Source organism: Solenopsis invicta, chromosome 3, assembly GCF_016802725.1.
Source record: "Solenopsis invicta isolate M01_SB chromosome 3, UNIL_Sinv_3.0, whole genome shotgun sequence".
Taxonomy (NCBI): Eukaryota; Metazoa; Arthropoda; class Insecta; order Hymenoptera; family Formicidae; genus Solenopsis; species Solenopsis invicta.
In genome coordinates this window covers 15,904,105-15,926,753 of record NC_052666.1, presented here as the reverse complement: position 1 = coordinate 15,926,753, position 22,649 = coordinate 15,904,105, and the positions used below count along the sequence as shown (strand labels likewise).

The 22,649-nt window shown below is 34.8% G+C and overlaps 1 protein-coding gene across 1 annotated transcript; it reads left to right on the top strand.

Annotated features, from left to right (window-relative positions):
• Positions 1-19,129: 19,129 nt before the first annotated feature.
• LOC120357131 lies at positions 19,130-21,908 on the top strand. The gene is made up of 4 exons (XM_039446883.1): positions 19,130-19,539; positions 19,713-19,873; positions 19,940-20,062; positions 20,170-21,908. Exons 2-4 carry the CDS (start codon positions 19,721-19,723, stop codon positions 20,938-20,940), a joined length of 1,047 nt encoding a protein of 348 aa, XP_039302817.1. The 5' UTR covers positions 19,130-19,539; positions 19,713-19,720; the 3' UTR covers positions 20,941-21,908.
• The last annotated feature ends 741 nt before the right edge of the window (positions 21,909-22,649 follow it).

Here is a 22,649-nt window from a genome sequence, read left to right as displayed (position 1 = left end):
CCACGAAAGGGTAAAGACATAATTATTTTATTTGTAAGTTGATTTCTTCTATAGAATACCGAAATTACCAAGAATATTAAGGATACTAAAAATATCGAAATTAATCAAAGAGGTACTGACGTTGCATTAATAAGACATAATAAAAACGTCATTTGACATTACCTTGTTCTTTGAAATTAAATATTGCAACAATATATTGCAATAATATCATTGGAATATTTTAATGTTATTATCACTGTGTAATATCACAATAATATTTCTGTGATATTTCTGTGATATCAGTGGAATATTTCAATGTCATTATCACTGTGTAATATCACAGTAATATTTTTGTGATATTTCACAGTAATATGTAATATTTCTGTGATATTGCAATGATTCTGTGATATCACAGAAATATTACGTGCTATGTGGGTAATTGTTAGGTACAAATTAAAGTATAATATTTTAAGCATATAATATTTTAAGCATATCATATAAAATTCTTGTTTATTATAAACTTAGTAAAAATAACTTTTAAATCATTCAACTACATTACACATTAATCAATATTAATTTATACGTTAAAAATCAATAATGTTTCTAAAAATGTTCTTTTTATTCTTTTCCAGATCGTAAATAAACTTTAACTCCAAGAATAAATAAAAATTACTGGAAAATAGATTGACATGAAAAGGGCATTATTAAACAATATCAATTTGTGCTAACTTAAAATTTGTAAAATCTGCTATTTTTTGTTAGTTGTTCATTAGAGAGTAATAATATAAGAACGGAATATACATAAATAAAATTAAAATAATTGTATGCATATATGATGCGTATATTCCATTTTTATATTATTACTCTCTAATAAACAACTAATAAAGAAAAGTAGATTTTACAAATTTTAAGTTGTAACGATGCACCTCCGCATCGTCTCCCCTGGGGCCACGAACCGCTCCCCTGTCCGGCCGAATACCCGCCGGACAGACGAACAGGCGCTACGCGCCGATAATCGCCTCACACACGCGCGCGCGAACGATCCGACAAGCGCGCCGTTAAACGCCCAAAGTCCACGCGCACGCGCATTAATTCGCACGCTCCTGGCGTTGGAGCGACAGAGAGGCATACGCTCAAGCGAGAGCGCGATACCGGACCGATCTCGGAGCAGCGGGGATGCTGTATTCCGGGGAGAACCGAGCTCCACTCGAACATCCCCGACTCTCCAAGATCGGGGTATAAAAGGCGGACGATCTCACAGAGAGATCGACTCTTCCCCGGTCCAGCCTCCGAACCAGACCCAGGAAATCCGCGTGGTAGAGTGAGCTCTGTCACCGCTGAGAGATCTCGGCGATTTCCGATCCCGCTTTCCCGGCACCCAGGGAATCCGAGTGGTAGAGCGAGCTCTGCCACCGTTGAGAGATCTCAACGATTCCATCAAACCCATCTCCGTCCGAGAGTCCGCGGTAACGACTGCCACCCAGGGGGTAGAGAGATCTCTGCCTCCATCGAGGGATCTCGAGGCAGCCGGCACCGACTCACGTCGGGGATTCCCTACTAAGGGAATCCCGCCGCGCACCTGTCGTGAATTCGCGGAACACCAGCGCGACTTCTAACGTAGAGCGTCCCGACCCGCGCGCGTCGCGGATCGACAAGGCCGGCGACGACGTAAACACCGTGAAGCCCTCGCGACGACACCGAACAAAGCTCGAGCAAGACCGCGCTATCGTGCGCTCTCTCATACCGGCCGCGGGCCAAGTACGAGCGACCGAGAGAATGTAAATAGATCCCCGTTCTGTACACACCGCATCTTATTATTGTGAAATCGCGTCACCATACCGTCGCGGATACACCTCGTGTATCCCCGAACTACGTACGCGTATTCTCAGCATTGCATCTCAAATAAAAGTAGTTTCTCATTAAACGCACGCCCGATCTCGGAATTAATTACCCGGCAACCTTCCTTCGAGCCCTGGCTTCCCTGAGCTCGTCCGCGCTCGGACAAAACACAGGTTGTTACAAAGTTAGCATAAATTGATATTGTTCAATAATGCCCTCTTCATATAAATCCATTTTCCAGTAATTTTTATTTATTCATGGAATTGAAGTTTATTTACGATCTGGAAAAGAATAAAAAGAACATTTTTAGAAACATTATTGATTTTTAACATATAAATTAATATTGATTAATGTGTAATGTAGTTGAATGATTTCAAAGTTATTTTTACTAAGTTTATAATAAACAGGAATTTTATATGATATGTTTAAAATATTATATGCTTTAATTTGTACCTAACAATTAATAATTGTTTTATTAATTGTGATTTGTTTCCGATATAACCACAAACTTTAGAATAGATTAATTAATTTTTACAAATAGAAATTTAAACGAAATTTGGTGTTTAGACAAAAAATATTACAATAAATCTAAATTCAAATCATTCTTTTTAACTTTATCTTTGATTTTTTGTGTGATTATTTAAAAAAATAAAGAGACTTACTTTTCAAGCATGCTTCTGCATCTCCACGCTTTCGTCATCAATCGGATCACATTTGAGACAGAGATCGTCAATCCGATTAACCTAGGGAAATTTTCTATACTTACGTTGAGTACCATTGTTCAACCCAATCCAAGATCCGATTAGTTATCGTAAACACCCATTGTTACTCGACTGATCAAATCTTTCTACATTCTTGCAGTTCATGATTAATGTAACGACTAGAACTTATTGGTCGTTACGTTAATCAGAAACTGTAAGTATGTAGAAAGATAGCGACTTCTTAGTTTGGAAAATTTCCCCATAGACAGAATCAAATTCCATGGGTGTATAGTCGTGAGCTAAAAGGTTGCAACACATTTTCTTAAATGGTTATTTGAATGTAGACTTGCTCCTCGATCGGCAAACGTCATTGGTTTACCTGTGGATCCAACCAATTACGTTTGCCTATCGATGAGCAAGTTTACATTCCAAAAACCATCAAAGAAAATGTGTTGCAACCTTTTAGCTCACGACTGTACACCCAAGGACTTTGATTCTGTCCATGGGGAAATTTTTCATACTGAGAAGTCGTTATCTTTCTACATACTTACAGTTCATGATTAACGTAACGACCAATAAGCTCTAGTTGTTTCATTAATCATGAACTGCGAGTATGTAGAAAGTGGTGACTTCTTAGTTTGGAAAATTTCACCATGGACAAAATCAAAGTCCTTGGGTGTACATACAACGGCTTTAATATTCACTAGTGCACACTAGAGTCCCTAATAGCGTTTTTCATTGGGAAATCTAGTGCGCACTGAGTGTGTACTCGCCGTTGGCAATGGGACGTTTTGGTTCGCGCGATGACGGTGTCAACGGAAACGCCCAATTACCTGCAGCAAGTGCACATTCAGTGCGCACTAGTTTTCCCAATGAAAAACGCTATAAAACAGAGTCTGGCTCAAAGAAGTAAGAATATCAGGAAGGAGGCTTTCTAGTAACCCGTGAAACGGAAATAGCTCTCCTAAGATGGCTGCCAATTTGTTAAGCGCCATTATTTGAACCTCTGTTCTCGTGACCTCTACATGAGATTTATATGTAGTAATATTTAACAAATTAAGTTTAATATTGCATTTTCTTAGATAATGAATTTATACACACACACACACACACACACACACACACACACACACATATATATATATATATATATATATATATATACAGGGTGTTTCAGACCACCCGTACACTCCTTTTCTCTTCGCAGGATTAGGACCAATCATAAATATGTTCAGACGAAAGTTGTAGGGTTTCAAAAGATCTATTCAATGATCTTATCAGTTTGACCTTGGATGGCGTCGCCAAGGTCAGATCGAAATCACATTAAGTTTTTTAAATGAAACACCCTATTTTTGATTCCAGAATCTAATAGCTGGTATCAAGACCTTTCCAAAACACTACAAGAAAGTTTATTTTCGTTGACTACTTTCCGAGTTGTGCGGCTTGAAAGTTACACTACCGCCAACACCATGTAAATAACAATATAAAATCACGCGTTACGCAGAAAGCCGTGCAGCCGACACAAAGAAAGTAAACACGCGAGCCGGGCCAACAAAAACAGATCATGAAAAATCGTGAAAGTTAGCTGTCGCGACCGTAGATAGTCACATACATATGTATGTCATAATATTATGTAATTACATTATTACTTTAACGGTAGCACACGAGCAATAACGAGCGCGGCTTTCTGCGTAACGATGTCTAACTCGTGATTTTATACATATTGTTATTTGCATAGGATGTAGTAGAGATGTATTCACCACAACGCTATTGTGACTCAACTCAACACGAGTGACAATAACTCTCTCAAACTTGTCACCTACGTCTTCAATAACCGTCATATCAGTATCAATCGTGCAACAAAAATCCGACCCTCTTTATTAGTCTAGGTTTATTTAGCCATGTCCTATTCCAATGAAGAAGCATATGATATGCTGCTAATTTTAGGTGAGTGTCGAGGTACATTCATTGCAGCGGAAAGATTGTGGCGGGAACGTTATCCTGATCGGACTCCTCACTCGCGAAATGTTTTTTCACGTTTGGCTAAACGAATCAAAATTAAAGGTGTCGTTCAGCCTCAACATAAAAAAGGTATACAAATTCGTCGTCCGATTATGGATGAAAGAACAGTGGAAATTCTTGCATCGACAGAATTGAACCCTTATGATTCTTTAAGACGACGAGAACAAGATTCTGGTGTTAGTAAAATCAGTGTTTGGCGCATTCTAAAAAATAACAAATTTCACCCTTACAGAATGTCTGTTCATCAAGCGTTGAATTATAACGATATTAGACAGAGACTTGTATTTTGCAACTTTATAAGACAGCAACCACTTGATTTCCACTTGAAAATTTTATTTTCTGACGAATGTACACTTAAAAGTGATGGATCTGTTAATACTTGGAACTCTCGTTATTGGGCACAAAATAATCCTCACTGGTTGAGAGAAGTAGATCATCAAACCATTTGGAAAGTCAATGTTTGGTGTGGAATTATTGGAAGTCAAATCATAGGTCCTGTTTTTTTTGACGAAAATCTAAACGGTGATAGATATTCCGCCTTGATAATGACAGATCTTCCTGTCTTACTAGAAAATATTCCTCTGCAATTGCGCTTGAACATGTGGTTCCAACAAGATGCATGTCCGTCTCATACATCGAGAGTTGCTCGTGCGGCATTAAATACTATGTTCCCCGACAAGTGGATAGGCAAATACGGTCCAATCAATTATCCACCCCGATCACCAGATCTCACCGTCCTTGATTATTATTTCTGGGGAAGGATAAAAAACTTGGTCTATCATGAACGTCCGACTACGAGGGATAATATGATTCGTAGAATAAGTGAAGCAATTCGATCCTTACGTGCCGAGGAAATTCTTCGAGCAACCAATGATTTTCAAAATAGAGTTGATGCTTGCATCGCAGAGAATGGTGCTCACTTTGAACATTTAGTCGCTTAACAAAACATACACTCATTCATTCCCGAACGTGAGAGGCAAGGGGACTCACGTGAATCAAGCACCCCAAACGTGAGAGGCAAGGGGACTCACGTGAATCAAGCACCCCAATGGGATGAAATTCTCGTCACGTCCACGTCGTTCATTCTGGATAATGCTAAGCACGGGAAAATGCATACAGTCAATCTGGACATGATTGATCATCAAACATAATCAATCCAGTTAATAAACAAAAGCAGAGTACATAAAACTTTGACTCCCCTTTTCCTCCCCCATACACATACGCATGCACGTATGCACACATCCACACACAAGATTAAATCCGACTAAGTAACCACCACATGGTACATCTTGAGTAATGCTGATGCTGGCGGTAGTGTAACTTTCAAGCCGCACAACTCGGAAAGTAGTCAACGAAAATAAACATTCTTATAGTGTTTTGGAAAGGTCTTGACACCAGCTATTAGATTCTGGAATCAAAAATAGGGTGTTCCAATTAAAAAACTTAATGTGATTTTGATCTGACCTTGGCGACGCCATCCAAGGTCAAACTGATAAGATTATTGAATAGATCTTTTGAAACCCTACAACTTTCGTCTGAACATATTTTTGATTGGTCCTAATCCTGCGAAGAGAAAAGGGGTGTACGGGTGGTCTGAAACACCCTGTATATATATATATATATACAGGGTGATTCAAAATAACCTATTGGTCCCGAAGCTGGCATATTCGTAATCGAATTCTGACAATTTTTCCTTTTGCAAAAATTTGTCCGGAGCTTAGTTTTCAAGTTACAATAAGAATTAGTTAGCGTATGACGGGTCAGGTACAAGTGGTAGACAGGGGCGGCGCGACTCACTGTTACACGTGGGTGTTTCCGTGGGGCACCTCCTGCGCTCAAATGACTGACAAAAGTACATGGACAGCACATTCCTATTTAAACTTTCTCTCTCTCTCTCTCTCTCTGTCACTTTAATTATGCTACATTTAACTTGTCAAATTTCGATCTGTCATCCGGCCGTCAAATATCGGGATAACCGTGAAATCTTCAAGTAAGTTTACATTATTATAATAAATGTACGCCCGCGAATAATAAAAATTAATGCAAATTAGATTACTTAAATGTGCACTTGCAAGTTAAAAGTAGCACTTTTGAAACGCACAAAAAGGGATATAAAGAAGAGAGAGAGAGAGACGGGGAGGGGCTTTGAACAAGTTTAAGCACGTTTACTTACGCACACGGCGATCAGCTTATTGTTTCCACGATGCGACAGTTCAATTTAAATTTGTCCTTTATCCAGATCTATCCCTCGAAGTTGTTTCACCACATTTACACTATTTACTCTGCATTTGATTGATAAACGCGGAGCTACGCGACGAACCGATCGATCGACTTTATTAATTACTATTAATCACTACTGTAAACACTACAATTATTTGATGCGTTAAAATTACTCGTAGAAACACATATTTACGTTACAATCACACAACACGTGTTCACTCGACGATATGAAGCAGTCGACTGAGTGTTATTGGTTATGTCGTTATAAGAGTGTCGAACGATTGGTTAAAGCCGTAAGTCAAAACGCGGTAATTCAAAATGAAAATATTGATTAATACGATTTACATCGATACAATTTATTAGAAAAATGTGGCAAATGCATGTTTATTATTATTTGTTAAAAATTGTAAGTGACTTTATCAAGATAATTATTTAGAATATTTATTATAAAAAAAACTTCAAGGATTAAATTCTTGAAATCTCCTTGCAGCAACGGATAATCTGTCCTTTTCAGGGCAACCAAATATTTTATTTCGAGAAATATTTTCACAGTTTTCGCAAATATTCAAAAATAAGAAATAAAAAAAATGTTTAGAAAAAATTGATTTTGATAAAATTATTTCTTGAATATTTAGAATGAATAATAATTATCTTGATAAAGTCACTATCATACAATTTTTAACAAATATTGATAAACATGCATTTGCAACATTTTTCTAATAAATTGTATTGATGTAAATTGTATTAACCAATATTTTTATTTTAAATTGCCGCGTTTTGACTTATGGCTTTAACCAATCGTTCGACACTCTTATAACAACATAACCAATAACATCCAGTCGACTGCTTTATATCGTCGAGTGAACACGTGTTGTGTGATCGTAACGTAAACACGTGTTTCTTCGAGTAATTTTAACGCATCGAATGATTGTAGTGATTAGAGTAGTAATTAATAAAGTTGATCGATCGGTTCGTCGCGTAGTTCCGCGTTTATCGATCAAGTGCAGAGTAAATAGTGTAAATGTGGTAAAATATGAAACAACTTCGAGGGATAGATATGGATAAAGGACAAATTTAAATTGAACTGTCGCATCATGGAAACAATAAGCTGATTGCCGTGTGCGTGAGTGAACGTGCTTAAACTTGTTTAATGCCCCCTTCTCCCCCGTCTAACTCACTCTCTCTCTCTCTCTCTCTCTCTCCTTTCCTTTTTGTGCGTTTTAAAAGTGCTACTTTTAACTTGCAAGTGCACATTTAAGTAATCTAATTTGCATTAAATTTTATTATTCTCGGGCGTACATTTATTCTAATAATGTAAACTTACTTGAAGATTTTACGGTCATCCCGATATTTGACGATCGGATGACAGATCGAAATTTGACAAGTTGTAGCACAAAATGTAGCATAATTAAAGTGACAGAGAGAGAGAGAGAGAGAGAGAAAGAGAGAGAGAAAGAAAGTTTAAATAGAAATGTGCTGTCCATGTACTTTCGTCAGTCATTTGAGCGCAGGAGGTGCCCCACGGAAACACTCACGTGTAACAGTCAGTCGCGTCGCTCCTGTCTACCACTTGTACCTGACCCGTCATACGCTAACTAATTCTTATTGTAACTTGAAAACTAAGTTCCGGACAAATTTTTGCAAAAGGAAAAATCGTCTCAGAATTCGATTACGAATATGCCAGCTTCGGGACCAATAGGTTATTTTGAATCACCCTGTATATATATATATATATGTATATATATATATATATATATATATATATATATATATGTTAGTATAACTTAAAAATTTCATGTTATATGTACAATACACAAATAATCAATTAATTTTAGAGGACAAAGTATATACTAAAAATAGCATGTATTGTATAGATGTACAATGATGCTACATACATCATAACTAAAAGTTATATAAACCATAAGAATATTGTAAAATAACTAAAATAGAAATGTGTGTTATTAAATTACTTCAATTATCTACACTAAGAAATTAATATTTAACACATTTGTAATTTCAAACGCAGAACTGTTAATTTGATAAATATATACTTACTATGTGTCAATGAGTGATTAACGGATGGTTATAAATTATTTTTATTACTTCCAACATGTTCAGCGTTTGTCTAAAAAATACAAGTTTTATAAATAAATTTATAATCAAATTATCAATTTGTAATACATCCCAGATAGCCAAATGATTGCAAAGTGTCGGCAACTTGCCACAAATATCGCTCATAAGTTGTCAGCAAAACAACAGAAGGGAGTATCTTCTTTTCAGTATGTTTTTGTCAGTAACAATTTTCAAAATATAAAAATGGCAAGTTTCCAACAATCTATTGGCAATAGACTTTAAATTCAGTTTTCAGCAACTTGCTGGCAACTGGTGCGCAACACGTCAGGAATCTTTAAAATCTAAACAATGGGTAGGAAATAAGTGTTGCTGTTAGGTTGCCCTCAGATTGCAGACAATGCAAGAAACTTGTAGAAAATCCGTCGGCAATCTGATGATAACGATTTTCAGCAATTTGTGAACAACTGACGTGCAACATATTGTGTTTTTAAATTGCCATCATGTTATAAACAACAGATAAAAAGATTTTTAATCCTTTTCATATCTCTTCTATAAATACCATATAGATCTTGTTACAAAATCTGTGTCATATCAAGACTTATGTTCAACAGATAGAGCAGATCGGTGAGCGCTTAGTGAGGTAAGAACAAAACTATGTTCCAAAACTCATAAAAAAAAGTGTTGCAACCTTTTAGCTCATGACTGTATACACGCACACTGACGGAATCGGTATCCCTCCGCGCGCGACACGCGGCTTCTACACATATACGCGAAGCGCCCACATACATACGTACTAGTCTTCCCCTTCCATGCTATTAGTGTGGCTGCTAAAAGACCTCGCACATGAAATGCATAACATAACATAAGCACAACATAAGACCGATGGACCAATGAGCATCCAGCATAAAGTTGCCATATTGATTTATATAAGATTCTCATTGGTTCAGAGATCCTATGCTATGTGTATGCTCTGTTATGCATTTCATGTGCCAGGCCCTTAAAAGTCGAAAATGCATTGCTGACACTGGGCCATTTTGAATTTTCACTAGTTTTATGAAACACACAACGATAAATGATGTACCGTGGTGGGAATAGACATGGTGTGCCAGCGTTTTGGAAGCCACGCCTCTGGCTGTGTTCCGTTTTTACTGGCAGTACTGAAAATTTATAGTTCACGTCACATATACTATACATTTTCAGTACTGGCAGTTAATATCGGAACACAGCCTCTTTTGTCATCGAGGTGGTCGTTCGGCAAATAGGCTGGCAACTGCGAGAAACTAAATGTTTTATGATATGAGGTTACTACATAGTTTTCATTGTATCTTTGTCACACCGTATGATATGTGCGTTGTATCCTTGTCTCTCCTCCGTTTTCCACTTCCTAATTTGGAGTTTGGAGTACGCGAAAAATCGAGGAACTCGTAATTCACAATTTTTTATGTGAAATTTAATAAAAATGCGGTGTATTGTAAAATTGTGTGCAAATAATACAACAGATAATCTCTGCAAAGTAAGTTTCTTCCATTTACCGAAGAATGAAATTATTCGAGGGCTGGCTTCGAAATATCAGGGAGGTTGATATATTAATAAATATATATAATATTAATAAATATTTATCATAAATATTTTTTATAAATATTATAGAAATATTTTATACAAATTTTATATATATGACGGAAAAAGATTATAAAAATTTTTATCAAAAATATTGTTAAAATATTTTCTAAAATATTGGTCGCGACTTGGATGGACGACCGCTTCGGAATTTCCGAAAAGAATTTCTAAGAATGGAATTTTTTTTGCGAAAATTGTTTTTTAAAATATAGAAATATTGTTTTACTCATTGAGATTATGTAGTGTGTTCAGAACCAAATGTATTCAATCGCAAATTTTAATATATGTTTTGTATTTTAGCATATCGCATAAATTTTCAAAAGTGATAACTGATTGATTGAAAATTATAATTCTGTTCCTCGCAATAATTATTAAGGCAATATTGACACTGATACTTGTAAATATCTTTGAAGTTGTCTTTCATCTCTATTTGTCTCCCGTCACGGTCAAATCCGAGGATTCCGTTATTCTTTTCACGAGCATCTCTGCCCGTTAATTTGTTCATCTCCGAAGCAAACAAGTTTCGCGCCAAGGCGCGCGCGAAGGAGAGTCAACGAACATCGATATTTTCCAAACACCGAATTGAACAGTACGCGCTCGTTCGTTCAAATCGGTAACTCTCATCAGGAGGGCCGCTTGGCCAATAATCTTCATTTCGGGAACAATTCGCTCCTCCCGACTCTCCTTCGCGGAGCACCGTTTTTCCGGGGTTCGTGCTATCGTTCGAGAGCCCGACTCCTCAGAAGCGAGAGCAACGCGATCGATTCAAATTCCCTTTTGCACAAGTGACCGCGCGAACGGAATCAGACTTCTCTATATCGATACCGAACATTGTAGTGCTCTTGATCCGATTTATCAGTGACAGTAGAAACTTTGTGACAAGTGATAATAAACACTTTGTGAGAACCGACAAAACTGTACATTTAGTGCATCCTTGATCACCTCCTGTCGTCCGTTCCTGCACTCGAGCGCCACACCTCTCGGTTATCTCCTGTTCGCGTATGTCGTCGTCGATCTCTCGCGCTCTCTCTTTCCTCGTCGTTCGCGGTACTGCTGTCTTTCGCGCTCTCAACGCTCGCTAGCAGTATCGCGCGAATTCAAAATTCACAGCTCCCGCGTTCTTTCTCTGAGAAAAACCGGCTTCCAGTGCTCGTTCGTCAAATCTTAAATCACCGAAACCGAGTTCACTGAACATAGTGTAATATAATATTTATGCGGATATTTCAAACATTTTCAAAATAATTATCATAAATCATAAATATTTTTGAAACATTTATGATAAATATTTATCAGTTCAATCTACGGCCATAAAAACATTTATTAAATGTTTTGATAAATGTTTATAAAATATTAAAATAAATATTATAAATATTTAGTAAATATTTTATAAATATTTTATGCTATCTGGGAAATCATTATTTGAGATTGACATATCATTTTGATAGAAATAATATGCAATGTGAATACTCAAACGTTTGTTCGAGTATAAGACTGTTATATTAAAATGTGTTAATGTAGATATTATTAAAATGTATTATTAAAATGTATTATTAAAATGAATTAAAATGTATATAACATACAGATTTTGACATTTTCAGAAGTCTATTCTTGTACTGTATATAAAAATTTTTTTTTTCATATTAATAAAAGTCGTTTATTATTATTCTTTATTATATTGTTTTTCTTTTATTATTATGCATCCTTTATACATTTCATTTCATTATCTTAAATATTGCATTTGTTAAGTAAAATTGACCAGAAACAATCAATCATGATCGGTACTAAATCAGGAGATTGTGAAACTAGCTCTTATAAATTGTAATAACATTACGATACTCTAATTAGGATAAAAAAAGTTTATTTAAAGGTCTGTGTCCGCGATGCTACCGATGCTACCGATGCTATCGATCCGAGTTCTCAGTTCGAAAAGTGTGTAGCCAATCAACTTTTAGCTTTTACGGAAAAGCGGCAAGCTGATTGATTTATACAGTTCAGTTATAACAACTTTATGGAGTTAAACAAGGTTGGTTAACCTGTTTGCCGAACGAACAGAAAATAAGCGAGAGGGGAGAGAATTATAGCGTTTTTCATTGGGAAAACTAGTGCGCACTGAATGTGCACTTACTGCAGGTAATTGGGTGTTTCCGTTGGCACCGTCATCGCGCGAACCAAAACGTCCAATTGCCAGCGGCGAGTGCACACTCAGTGCGCACTAGTTTTCCCAATGAAAAACGCTATTAGAGAGAGACGCTCGAAACGCTGGCACACCCATTGCCGCGTTCAGATTCCCTACCCGAGTGCACCCAGGCACCTAAAGAGCGTTCAGATTCCTTTAGAGTGCCACTACCTGACATTAGGTGGGTCGTTCACTTTATCACTCTATCTATCCCGAGAGAGTGGAAAAACCACAGGGGTCCTTGAGCCGGGTGAAACGGGTGGGTGACGTAAAGGTGCGTTCCAAAATGTATCGCTATAAAAATTTATATATAATTGTGATAAAGCTCGTATATTTAAAATAAATTTGAAATAAAAAAATTAATTTAATTTAAAATATTATAGTAAATAAAAATTAAAATGTATAAATATAATCAAGAAAAACGTTAATACAAAGTAAAGTTTAAACGTTTTGTTTATTATTCTATTTATGTAATTACAGATTAATAAATATTAATCTTTTATTCTATTAATGTAAGGTTTCTTGGTCTGCAGTCTCACAAAACCGTTATATAAATATTTATAATTGAGATTAGTATGTTAGAGATTTTTAGTATTATTAAATATTTTCTGATACTAATAAAATATACTGTTTGTTTTCTGTTCCTGAACTCCCTGAATTAGTGTGCACTTAAAGTGAAATAGATATATATTTGAAAGTTAGTGAAAACAAGAAGGAACGTTCCGGTGCAGTCTAGTGCAGGAATAGAAAACAAGCCTATACATATAATAGATGATATGTGCAACATATAATTTGTTAAAATAAAAATTTATTTTCATTGTTTAAACTGATTCGTCCTATTCTACTAGCATTTAATTTTCATCTACTTTAGTTATATTGATAAAAATATTCATAGTAAAATATTTATGTATTATCTTTATCGTTTATCTTGATTTATTATGTAATTTATTCTGAATCTGAGATATTTATGTTACTATTTCTCAGCGTTATTTGCTAAACACATCCAATGTTTGAGAGTGCGTTCAGATTCCATAAACCACTAGGGAGCTTTTCATTAGCTCCGCCCATTTACCCAGTCACCCAGAGATCACTCACTGGGTGGAGAATCTGAACGCAGCCCATAATGTAAGAAACAAGGTGAAACAACGCGCATCGTCGGCGGCTCGATGGGCGGTAAGAGGCGTGGCTCGATGTGGTGAGCCAATGAAATTTGGGTCCAAATATATCCGCACAAGTTGAATACGAAACAATCATATGTAGTCACACGTACTTAAAATGTAGATGTTGTTAAAAAAAATAAATATAAAAATGTAAAAATACTTGAAATTTATTATCTTTAACACAAATTACTGTTTCAATAAACACTGTTGTTATAAACATAAAATACAACAATTTAACCAAACACATAAGTTCATTCTTATAATTTTCCAAATTTTTTCTAATTCAAGTTTAAAAAATTTGAAATAACAATTATCACAATTTTCATTAATGTACAAAGTCTCAACTTTAACTTCACGTTCTTCCTTTTTTAAGTAGCTTTGAATTTCTCCGATTCACCGATTATTCCGATTCACGTATAAATACAAGTATAAATACGCCCCAGTACCGGAGCCGTAGCCATATTGAATCTCAAAATTTGGACCCACTTCTGATTGGTCTAGAGTATGGTCCACTGCGCATCTGGTTACTTATTTCACCTTTCTTCTTACATCATGGGCACACCATGTCTATTCCCACCACGATGTATGTACATTCATAATAAGAGTAAAAAAGTAGGTTAGGCGATGCATGCGCAAGTATGCTTCGCTTCAGTTGGTCGCTTAGGTACTGGCGTTTACGTGCACTTCTCTCACTCAATAATAATGCACATCATTGTCAACTAAATGCTGAAGACTTTTCAGCAATTATTATTATAGTAGAGTTGCTATTCGGTTGCCGACATGTTGCTCACAACTTATGAATAAAAGTAATACTCGCATGTTTCTGTTAACTTTATATTACCATTCGGTTGCCGACACGTTGCTCACAACTCATGAATGATAATTGTTGTTCACATATTGCTATCAGATTGTTATAAACATTGGTTGCAACAATTGTTCTACCGTTGTTTGACAATAAAACTCAGCATATTAATACTGAATTAACAAAAACATTTTTGTTTCATTAAATTATAGGCAACATAATAGCAATTGACGAGCAACTTAATTTCTGCAATTATTTGATTTAAATTGAGTATTCACGTTTGGCTATCTGGGATGTTAATAGATATACATATTTGAATCGATTAATGTGAACTGATGGAATGACAGTTGTTTTTAATCTGACTATACATGATGTTCTATCAAATTGATTTTCTTCAAAATGTTGCGAACAAATTATTGAGTTTGATGTTGGTGCCCACTCAAGTTTGTCAACAAAATTAATCTATAAATTTCTTCTTTCTGGATCTTTTGGAAATCTGCAAATTATTTAATACTTTTTCATGACTTTTGATAGGTTTAAATCGTATATGCCCACATAGAAATTGACCTCCAATGGATGTCCATCGTCCTTCCATACTTCCATGGGACGTCTATCTCCATGGTGGAAGTCAGATGGACGTCTATTAGAAATCCATGAAACCTCCATAGTTCCATGGAATTTTACTTCCATCATGGAAGTCAAATAGATCTCTATTAGACATCCATCCAACCTCCATAGCTCCATGGGATTTTATTTTCATCATAGCAGTCAGATGGACATCCATTAGAAGTCCATGAAACCTCCATAGCTCCATGAGATTTTACTTCCATCATGGAAGTTAGATAGACGTCCATTAGAAGTCTATAAAACCTCCATAGCTCCATGGGATTTTACTTCCATCATGGAAGTCAGATAGGTCTCCATTAGACATCCATCCAACCTTCATAGCTCCATGGGATTTTACTTCTATCATGGAAGTCAGATAGATCTCCATTAGACTTCCATCCAACCTTCATAGCTCCATGGGATTTTATTTCCATCATAGAAGTCAGATGGACGTCCATTAGAAGTCCATTAAAACTCTATAGCTTCATAGGATTTTACTTCCATTATGAAAGTCAAATGGACGTCCATTAGAAGTCCATAAAATTTCTATAGCTTCATGAAATTTTACTTTTATCATAGAAGTCAGATATTCCGTAAAGCGTATAATGCGCATGACATTATCCTTGTTGATCACTAGAAGTTAAACAAAGGATAAAATGTTATATTACGTATATCATGCGCTCTCTTTACGGAATTTGATCATTATCTCTTTATCAAAACAATTATGCAACTAATTTGTTTATAACAATTATAACAACTATGACAATTAAAAAAGCGTCATATATGTTTTTTTAGTAATTTTTTTCGGTGAATCGATTGGCGCAATCAGTTCTCCTCTACAGTCAGTTTTGACAATTTGTTTATAACAACTAATTGCAAAATTAACTTTGGCAACGGGCTTTTTACGTCATTAATGTTTTTTCATGCTTTGATACTATTTCTAATTGTTGTTTTTTGACTGATTTGGCCATGGGCAGAAACAAGTTTTAATTATTTATATAATTTATATTAAAAATATCTAAGGCTAAATAAACAAAAGGTTAATAAGAGTGTTCGCGCGATACCCAAGACGCCAGTTTTTTCTTGTTCAAATCAGCTTTACTTCAAATATAACTTTTTATTAACAATCTCACAAGTGTACGTTTAGCTCAGTGTTAAGATACTAGGTTATCGTTCCGAAGATCTTAGGTTTGAATCCCGCCGGCGCCGATGTGTTTCAAAAATTTATAAAATAATACGTAATTGTAATTAGTAAATTAAAATGTTATATGTAAAACAGTGAATACAGATTAAGTTATAAAAATAATAAAATTTGTTAAAAAAAAAAAATTTTTTACCGTCCATTAGATGTCCACTAAAGGTCCGAACCTCCACGTCCATTAATAATCTAAGTAACGTCTGCTGAGACTCCATAAAGCCTCTACTAATAATCCACGTGACGTCGGTTTGTCATCCACTAAGGCTCTATGAACCCTTTATTAATGATCCACGTAACGTCTAATGGACATCCGTTGTTAACGTTTAATGGACGTCCAATGGACGTGCGCAATGCGGAACTGTGGATGCCTAGTGGCCGTCCATTGGATGTCCATGGGACGTCCACTGGAAGGTCCGAACTTCCACGGCAGACGTCCATTAGACGTCCATTAGAGGTTTTAGTTCTATGTGGGTGTATATAAAGTAAAATTCAAAAAATGAACTTAATGTTAATATTTATTTATTTGAACAATGCAGTTATTTCTTGATATAAAAATGTGTAAAAATAATTTCAAAAAAGCTTATTTATAATACAATAGTAAAAAACTATCTCTATAAACATTATAATATATATAATAGAATATGCAAAAAGAATAAGTAATACTTATGAAACGTAACATTTTCAGTTTTTTTTCTTGTACAGCCACACACACAACAACTCACCATTTTTTAATAATAATTTCGATAATTTTTAAAATTACGAATAAACTTTGGAGTATAGGCTATATCTTTGACTATATAAATATGGACTGCTAGTTGGCTCTTTTAGGCTGTAAGAAACATCTACAGCGCCATCATCTCCTAAGCGACGATTTCCAGTATAAAACAACATATGGTGTGGTGCACGGGGGTGAAACTAATAGCGTTTTTCATTGGGAAAACTAGTGCGCACTGAATGTGCACTTGCTACAGGTAATTGGGCGTTTCCGTTGGCACCGTCATCGCGCAAACCAAAACGTCCAATTGCCAGCGGCGAGTGCACACTCAGTGCGCACTAGTTTTCCCAATAAAAAACGCTATAATATAGCGGTTTCCGGTAACACGGAAAAAGTGGGGTCCACTTAAAAGTGGGAGTTAAAATGACCAATCAGAAAACGTCTTGATGTAAGTTGGTAAGAGTGAGCATCTGCTCACTCGATTTTTGTGTGGTAGCATTGATGAACTGGTCTCTCCAACAATGCAGAGTAAAGGGCCTCGCACATGAAATGCATAACGTTACACAAGCAAAACATAAGACCGATGGGCCAATGAGCATCCAGCATAAAGTCGCCATATTGATTTACATAACATTTTCATTGGTCTATTGGTCTTATGTTGTGCTTATGTTATATTATGCATTTTATGTGCGAGGCCCTTAAAGGGTCTCGCACATGAAATGCATAACATAACATAAGCACAACATAAGACTAACGGACCAATGAAAATGTTAGGTAAATCAATATGGTGACTTTATGCTGGATGCTCATTGGCCCATAGGTCTTATGTTATGCTTATGTTATGTTATTTGTTTCATGTGCGAGGCCCTTAACGGATGGTTTATGCAGGCAATAACATTTAACTTATGCAGGATCTGGTAAAGTTCAATACTAGAATTTCAAGGCTACTGTTTATTGAGACCTCGGTAAACAGAAGCATTGAAATCCTAATAATGAACTTTACCGGTTCCGGCATAAGTTAATGGTTATTGTCTGCATAAATAAGCTTCTTCTATTCTCTTTTCTGAAGACTCCCTTGACCCCCCTTCTACAATCCATTTAATTTCTCACTTCACTATCAGATGGCAGTGCTTTTTTGTTTCCCATGTTAAGTACAGAGCTTTCATTTCTCATAATATATGTTCTGTGGTGTGATGTGTGGTTTTTATACGCGACAGTAATAAACATTTGTGCGATTGAGTGATATAACACAATGGTAGTATATTGTTTTATAAATGGTTGTAAAACAACCAAATATAAAAGTGTAAAGGAGAAACACATTCCTGTACCATTTTTTTGGGTAAGTTATTAGCTAATTGCATTGTAACCTAAACTTTTTAATTTTTTTAAATTAGAAAAAATTACAAATGAGAAATATAATTCCTACAATGATTCAAGAAACATTAAGAAATCTAAGATTAGATACATTATTTATTAACTTTGACACACATATTAAAGATCTAGAAATATTAGAGAATCACAAATATGTAATAATAAAATTAATTATTACATATTATTTGAACGTTAAATTAGCTTATGAAGGTAAAATAATTACGTTGAATGAACACAAAGACTTCATAAGACGTAATTTAATTAAAACTGTTATTTTCAGCGGGCAATAATTTATACTGTACACTTTATTACCCGAAAATGACGGTTCTCTAATGAGACTTCCTTTTATTTATATGACATCACTTATTTGTTTTTATTTTTAATTACTTTCTATTTTTTGCTTTATATATTTTATTATTTTATATATATATATATATATATATAAATTATATAATTTTTTTAAATATATCTTTAATAATAAAATGTGTATATTTTATATTTATTTTCTTTTAATTTAGTAAAATTAATTCTTATTTTACAGAAATATAATCGCATATTTTGGAGTGAACGTATAAATTCAAAGCGATGTATTCCGTCTCTTTCTTTTCTGATTTTCTACTATTGCTGTCTCGCTTTTTTGTTTCACATTTCTGCCACTTAGGAGATGGAAGCGTTGCAGATCTTTCTTACACGAAAACATAGGAAAGTGGGAGGGGTACTAGCAGTCCATATTTATATAGTCAAAGGGTTATATCATGGTAGAAATGAGGTTGTGAACGACTATTGCAAAGGCAATCAGCAATCTAGAAACAAAAAATCCCCATATTTACTGAAGTTACTAGAAGGCTTCTTCCGTTTCAAGTAACCATGGGATTCTCGCCAAATGCTCCTTCCTGATCTTTTTACTTCTTTGGTCTGGCCAACAGGCCTCTAAAAATGGCGGATTTGGCCGCTAAAATATAAAGGCTCTCTGTATAGAGTGCATGTTTCTCTCATGCTCCAGCATATGAATGTGACAGATGTGACTACGTGTTTCTTCATTTTTCCTGTTAATAGAAAAGTAAGTAAGTAACGTAAAGTAATTAACTTTTTGAATATATAATTTAAAAACTTATTTGGATAATTATTGAAGAGTTAAAAAAAGTTACACAAATGTTTTCTAACCTCACAGTAATCTGATTATGAAATGAATTGTTATGGAAATAATAAAAATATAACTATATATTTTTATAGATTATAGAATGCTTTATTGCTGCGTAAAGAATTGTTCCAATTCTTGGAAAAAGGATTACTCATTGCATTATATCCTAGAAGATCCAGAAAGAAAACAACAATGGATTGAAAACATTGCTCGACCTGATTTAGATGAATCAAAAAATTATTTTGTGTGTGAAGTAAGTTTTATTTTTCTGTTATTTATCATATTTTAACATCGCAACTATATTATTTACATTTAATAGGTACATTTTTTGCCCAAAATGTGGGAAAAACTACGTATTGATGGTAAAAAAAAATTAAAACATAATGCAGTTCCAACGATTCATATATGGAATAAAGATGAAATAGTTCCTGCTTTATCAAATGTAAGTGAAATGTAGTAGGTTTAATAAAATGTATATATGTATATGGTTTGAGATATTATGTATGTTATTAGATTTAAAGTTAATAGAGAATTGTTTACATATTTTAGACTGAAAATACCGTTACATTAAAGGAGAACAATGAAGTAGACAATGCAAAACACTTGTCCATTAATAATTTGACAGAGAAAGACGCATTCAAAGAGGACAAGGAACCAGAACGTATAAATGTTCAATCAGATGAGCCAATAAATACACCATTGTTAGTCCAACAAATGGAAATAAATACGGCTATAAATGTTCAATTAGATAAGCCAATAAATACATCAGTGTCAGTTCAAGAAATGGAAATAAAGCTTCTGAAGGCAAATATGAAATTGAGCAAATTATTAAAATCTGAAATAAGACTGAAAAAACAAGTAAAAAAACTGATGTATGAAAATAAAAAGGTAGTAAAAGAGAATAATAATTTAAAAGTTAAATACAAAAATATATTTAACAATGATCAAATTGAAGCTCTTTGTAAATATAAATGCGCAAGATGGTCCACTGCTAGTATCGAAAAAGCTCTCCGCTTGAAATTATCATGTGGTAGTAGTGGCTATAAAGAATTACAGAAGCAGAACATTTCTTCACTATCAGAATGCACACTTCGAAGAAAAATGAAGACTATAGACTTTGAAACTGGTATTTGTAACAAAGCATTTGACATTTTACGTGAACAAGTATTACGCTTCACCGATGATCGAGACAAAGATTGTATGCTTGCCATTGATGAGATGAGCATTACCACTGGACAACAAATTGTCACAACAACAGATTTAAATATTGGTTTGTCGACTCTACCGGATAAATCAGGTAAAAACGATGAAAAATTATGAAAGTAATTTTGAAAGTAAAGTTAGTAAAGAGTAAAGTAACAAAGTAATTTTAAAAATAAAGAAAATTATGAAAGTAATTATTGTGCTATGTGTACTATTTTTAAATTTAATTTATATATGAAAATTCATCCGCTCTTGTTTGCCTCGTTATTTGTTGTTTGTATTTAATACCGAAAGCCTTGCAGAATATTTATACTTAGAAAGTAATTTTGTAATAAACTGTTAAAATTGGTACATTTTAAATAGGCATATACACACACACACGCACGCACGCACGCACACACGCACCCACGCACACACACACGCACCCACGCACATACGCACGCACGCGCACACACACACACACACACACACTCACACACACACGTTATATGTGATACCATTATTTCTTTTCTTGGTTTATAATAATGTTTTTCTGGTTCTTTGGACAATATTAGGTCGTATTAAAGGGGAAGGTTCCCATAGCGCACAGTACTATTGCACACAAACCACTCACAACCACTCATTGCGCTTGAACAGAAGAATATCACTAGACACCAGCCGCTGTGATTGGCTGTGTGCAATAGTACTGTGCGCTATCGGAACCTTTCCGTATTAAAAAAGCTACTCATTGTTTAGTTTTTATGATTAGAGGAATTTTTACTCGATGGAAAATGATTGTGGCCTATTACTTTACACCTGATAGTCTTGAGGTGCTTTATTAAAACCCATTATATAGGAGATTATTAAAAAAGTAGAATCTATAGGTCTATACATTCATAGCATAACTTCTGACATGGGTCCTGTAAACTTAAAAATGTGGAAAACATTTGGTGCCATTGGCAGCAATAAATATTCTAAAATTGTAAATTGTATACCTCATCCTGTTGATAGTAATCAGAAACTGTTTTTTATTGCTGACGCACCACATTTATTAAAAAACTTAAAATCTGCTTTATTGAATAATAAAGTAATTGAATTGCCTATAATATGTACTTACTGTCTTAGTTTACACCAAGCACTTAATAGGCGTACTATTATAGTAATTTTCTATTAAATTATCTTAATTTTGGCAATAAATTTAAAAAATAGTATACTAAACTGGTACAATATGAATCGAGATTATTAAATATATATATCATGTATACACGCATCGTCGAAAGTAAGATTTAATAGAAAGAATTTAATAGAGAGTTACGAGTTATAGTACGCGTATCAAGTGCTCGATGTAAAGATACCTTTTCATACGATGCTGAAACGCTCGACACTCGTTTTGTTCGTGTTCACTCTATGTAACTTTATCTATGGTTGAAGCTAAAATGTTCGTTTCTAACCAACTTTCCAGCGTCGGCAGTAGTTGATGGGGTTATTCATTATTTATCTTATCGTAAAATCCATGTAAATTTCTTTCTCTAAAGCCTGCCGCAGACGATACGTTTTTTCTTACTGGATTTCTAATTGGATTTTCTTACTTGCTACCGTACGGGCAATGGTACTGGCTACTGGCCGTGGCTTCACACGGTGTGAGTTTTCGTACGGGCTGAGCAACTGAAATTTGTTTCATAGAAGCGGCACGCTTAAATATGGATGAGATAGATAAGATGGATGAAATTATTGCAACAGTTGTACATTGTCGTAAAATTGCTATTGCATTATTTTTAATTATTGAAAAATTGCGACAACAAAATAAATATCGCCGACGTTTATGGAGTCGACAGTCAATACATTCT

Coding starts and splice junctions, on each gene's coding strand:
- LOC120357131 (XM_039446883.1), top strand. CDS start 19,721: ATGCTTTATTGCTGCGTAAAGAATTGTTCCAATTCTTGGAAAAAGGAT. Junction 19,874..19,939: donor AAAATTATTTTGTGTGTGAA/GTAAGTTTTATT, acceptor TACATTTAATAG/GTACATTTTTTGCCCAAAAT. Junction 20,063..20,169: donor TAGTTCCTGCTTTATCAAAT/GTAAGTGAAATG, acceptor TACATATTTTAG/ACTGAAAATACCGTTACATT.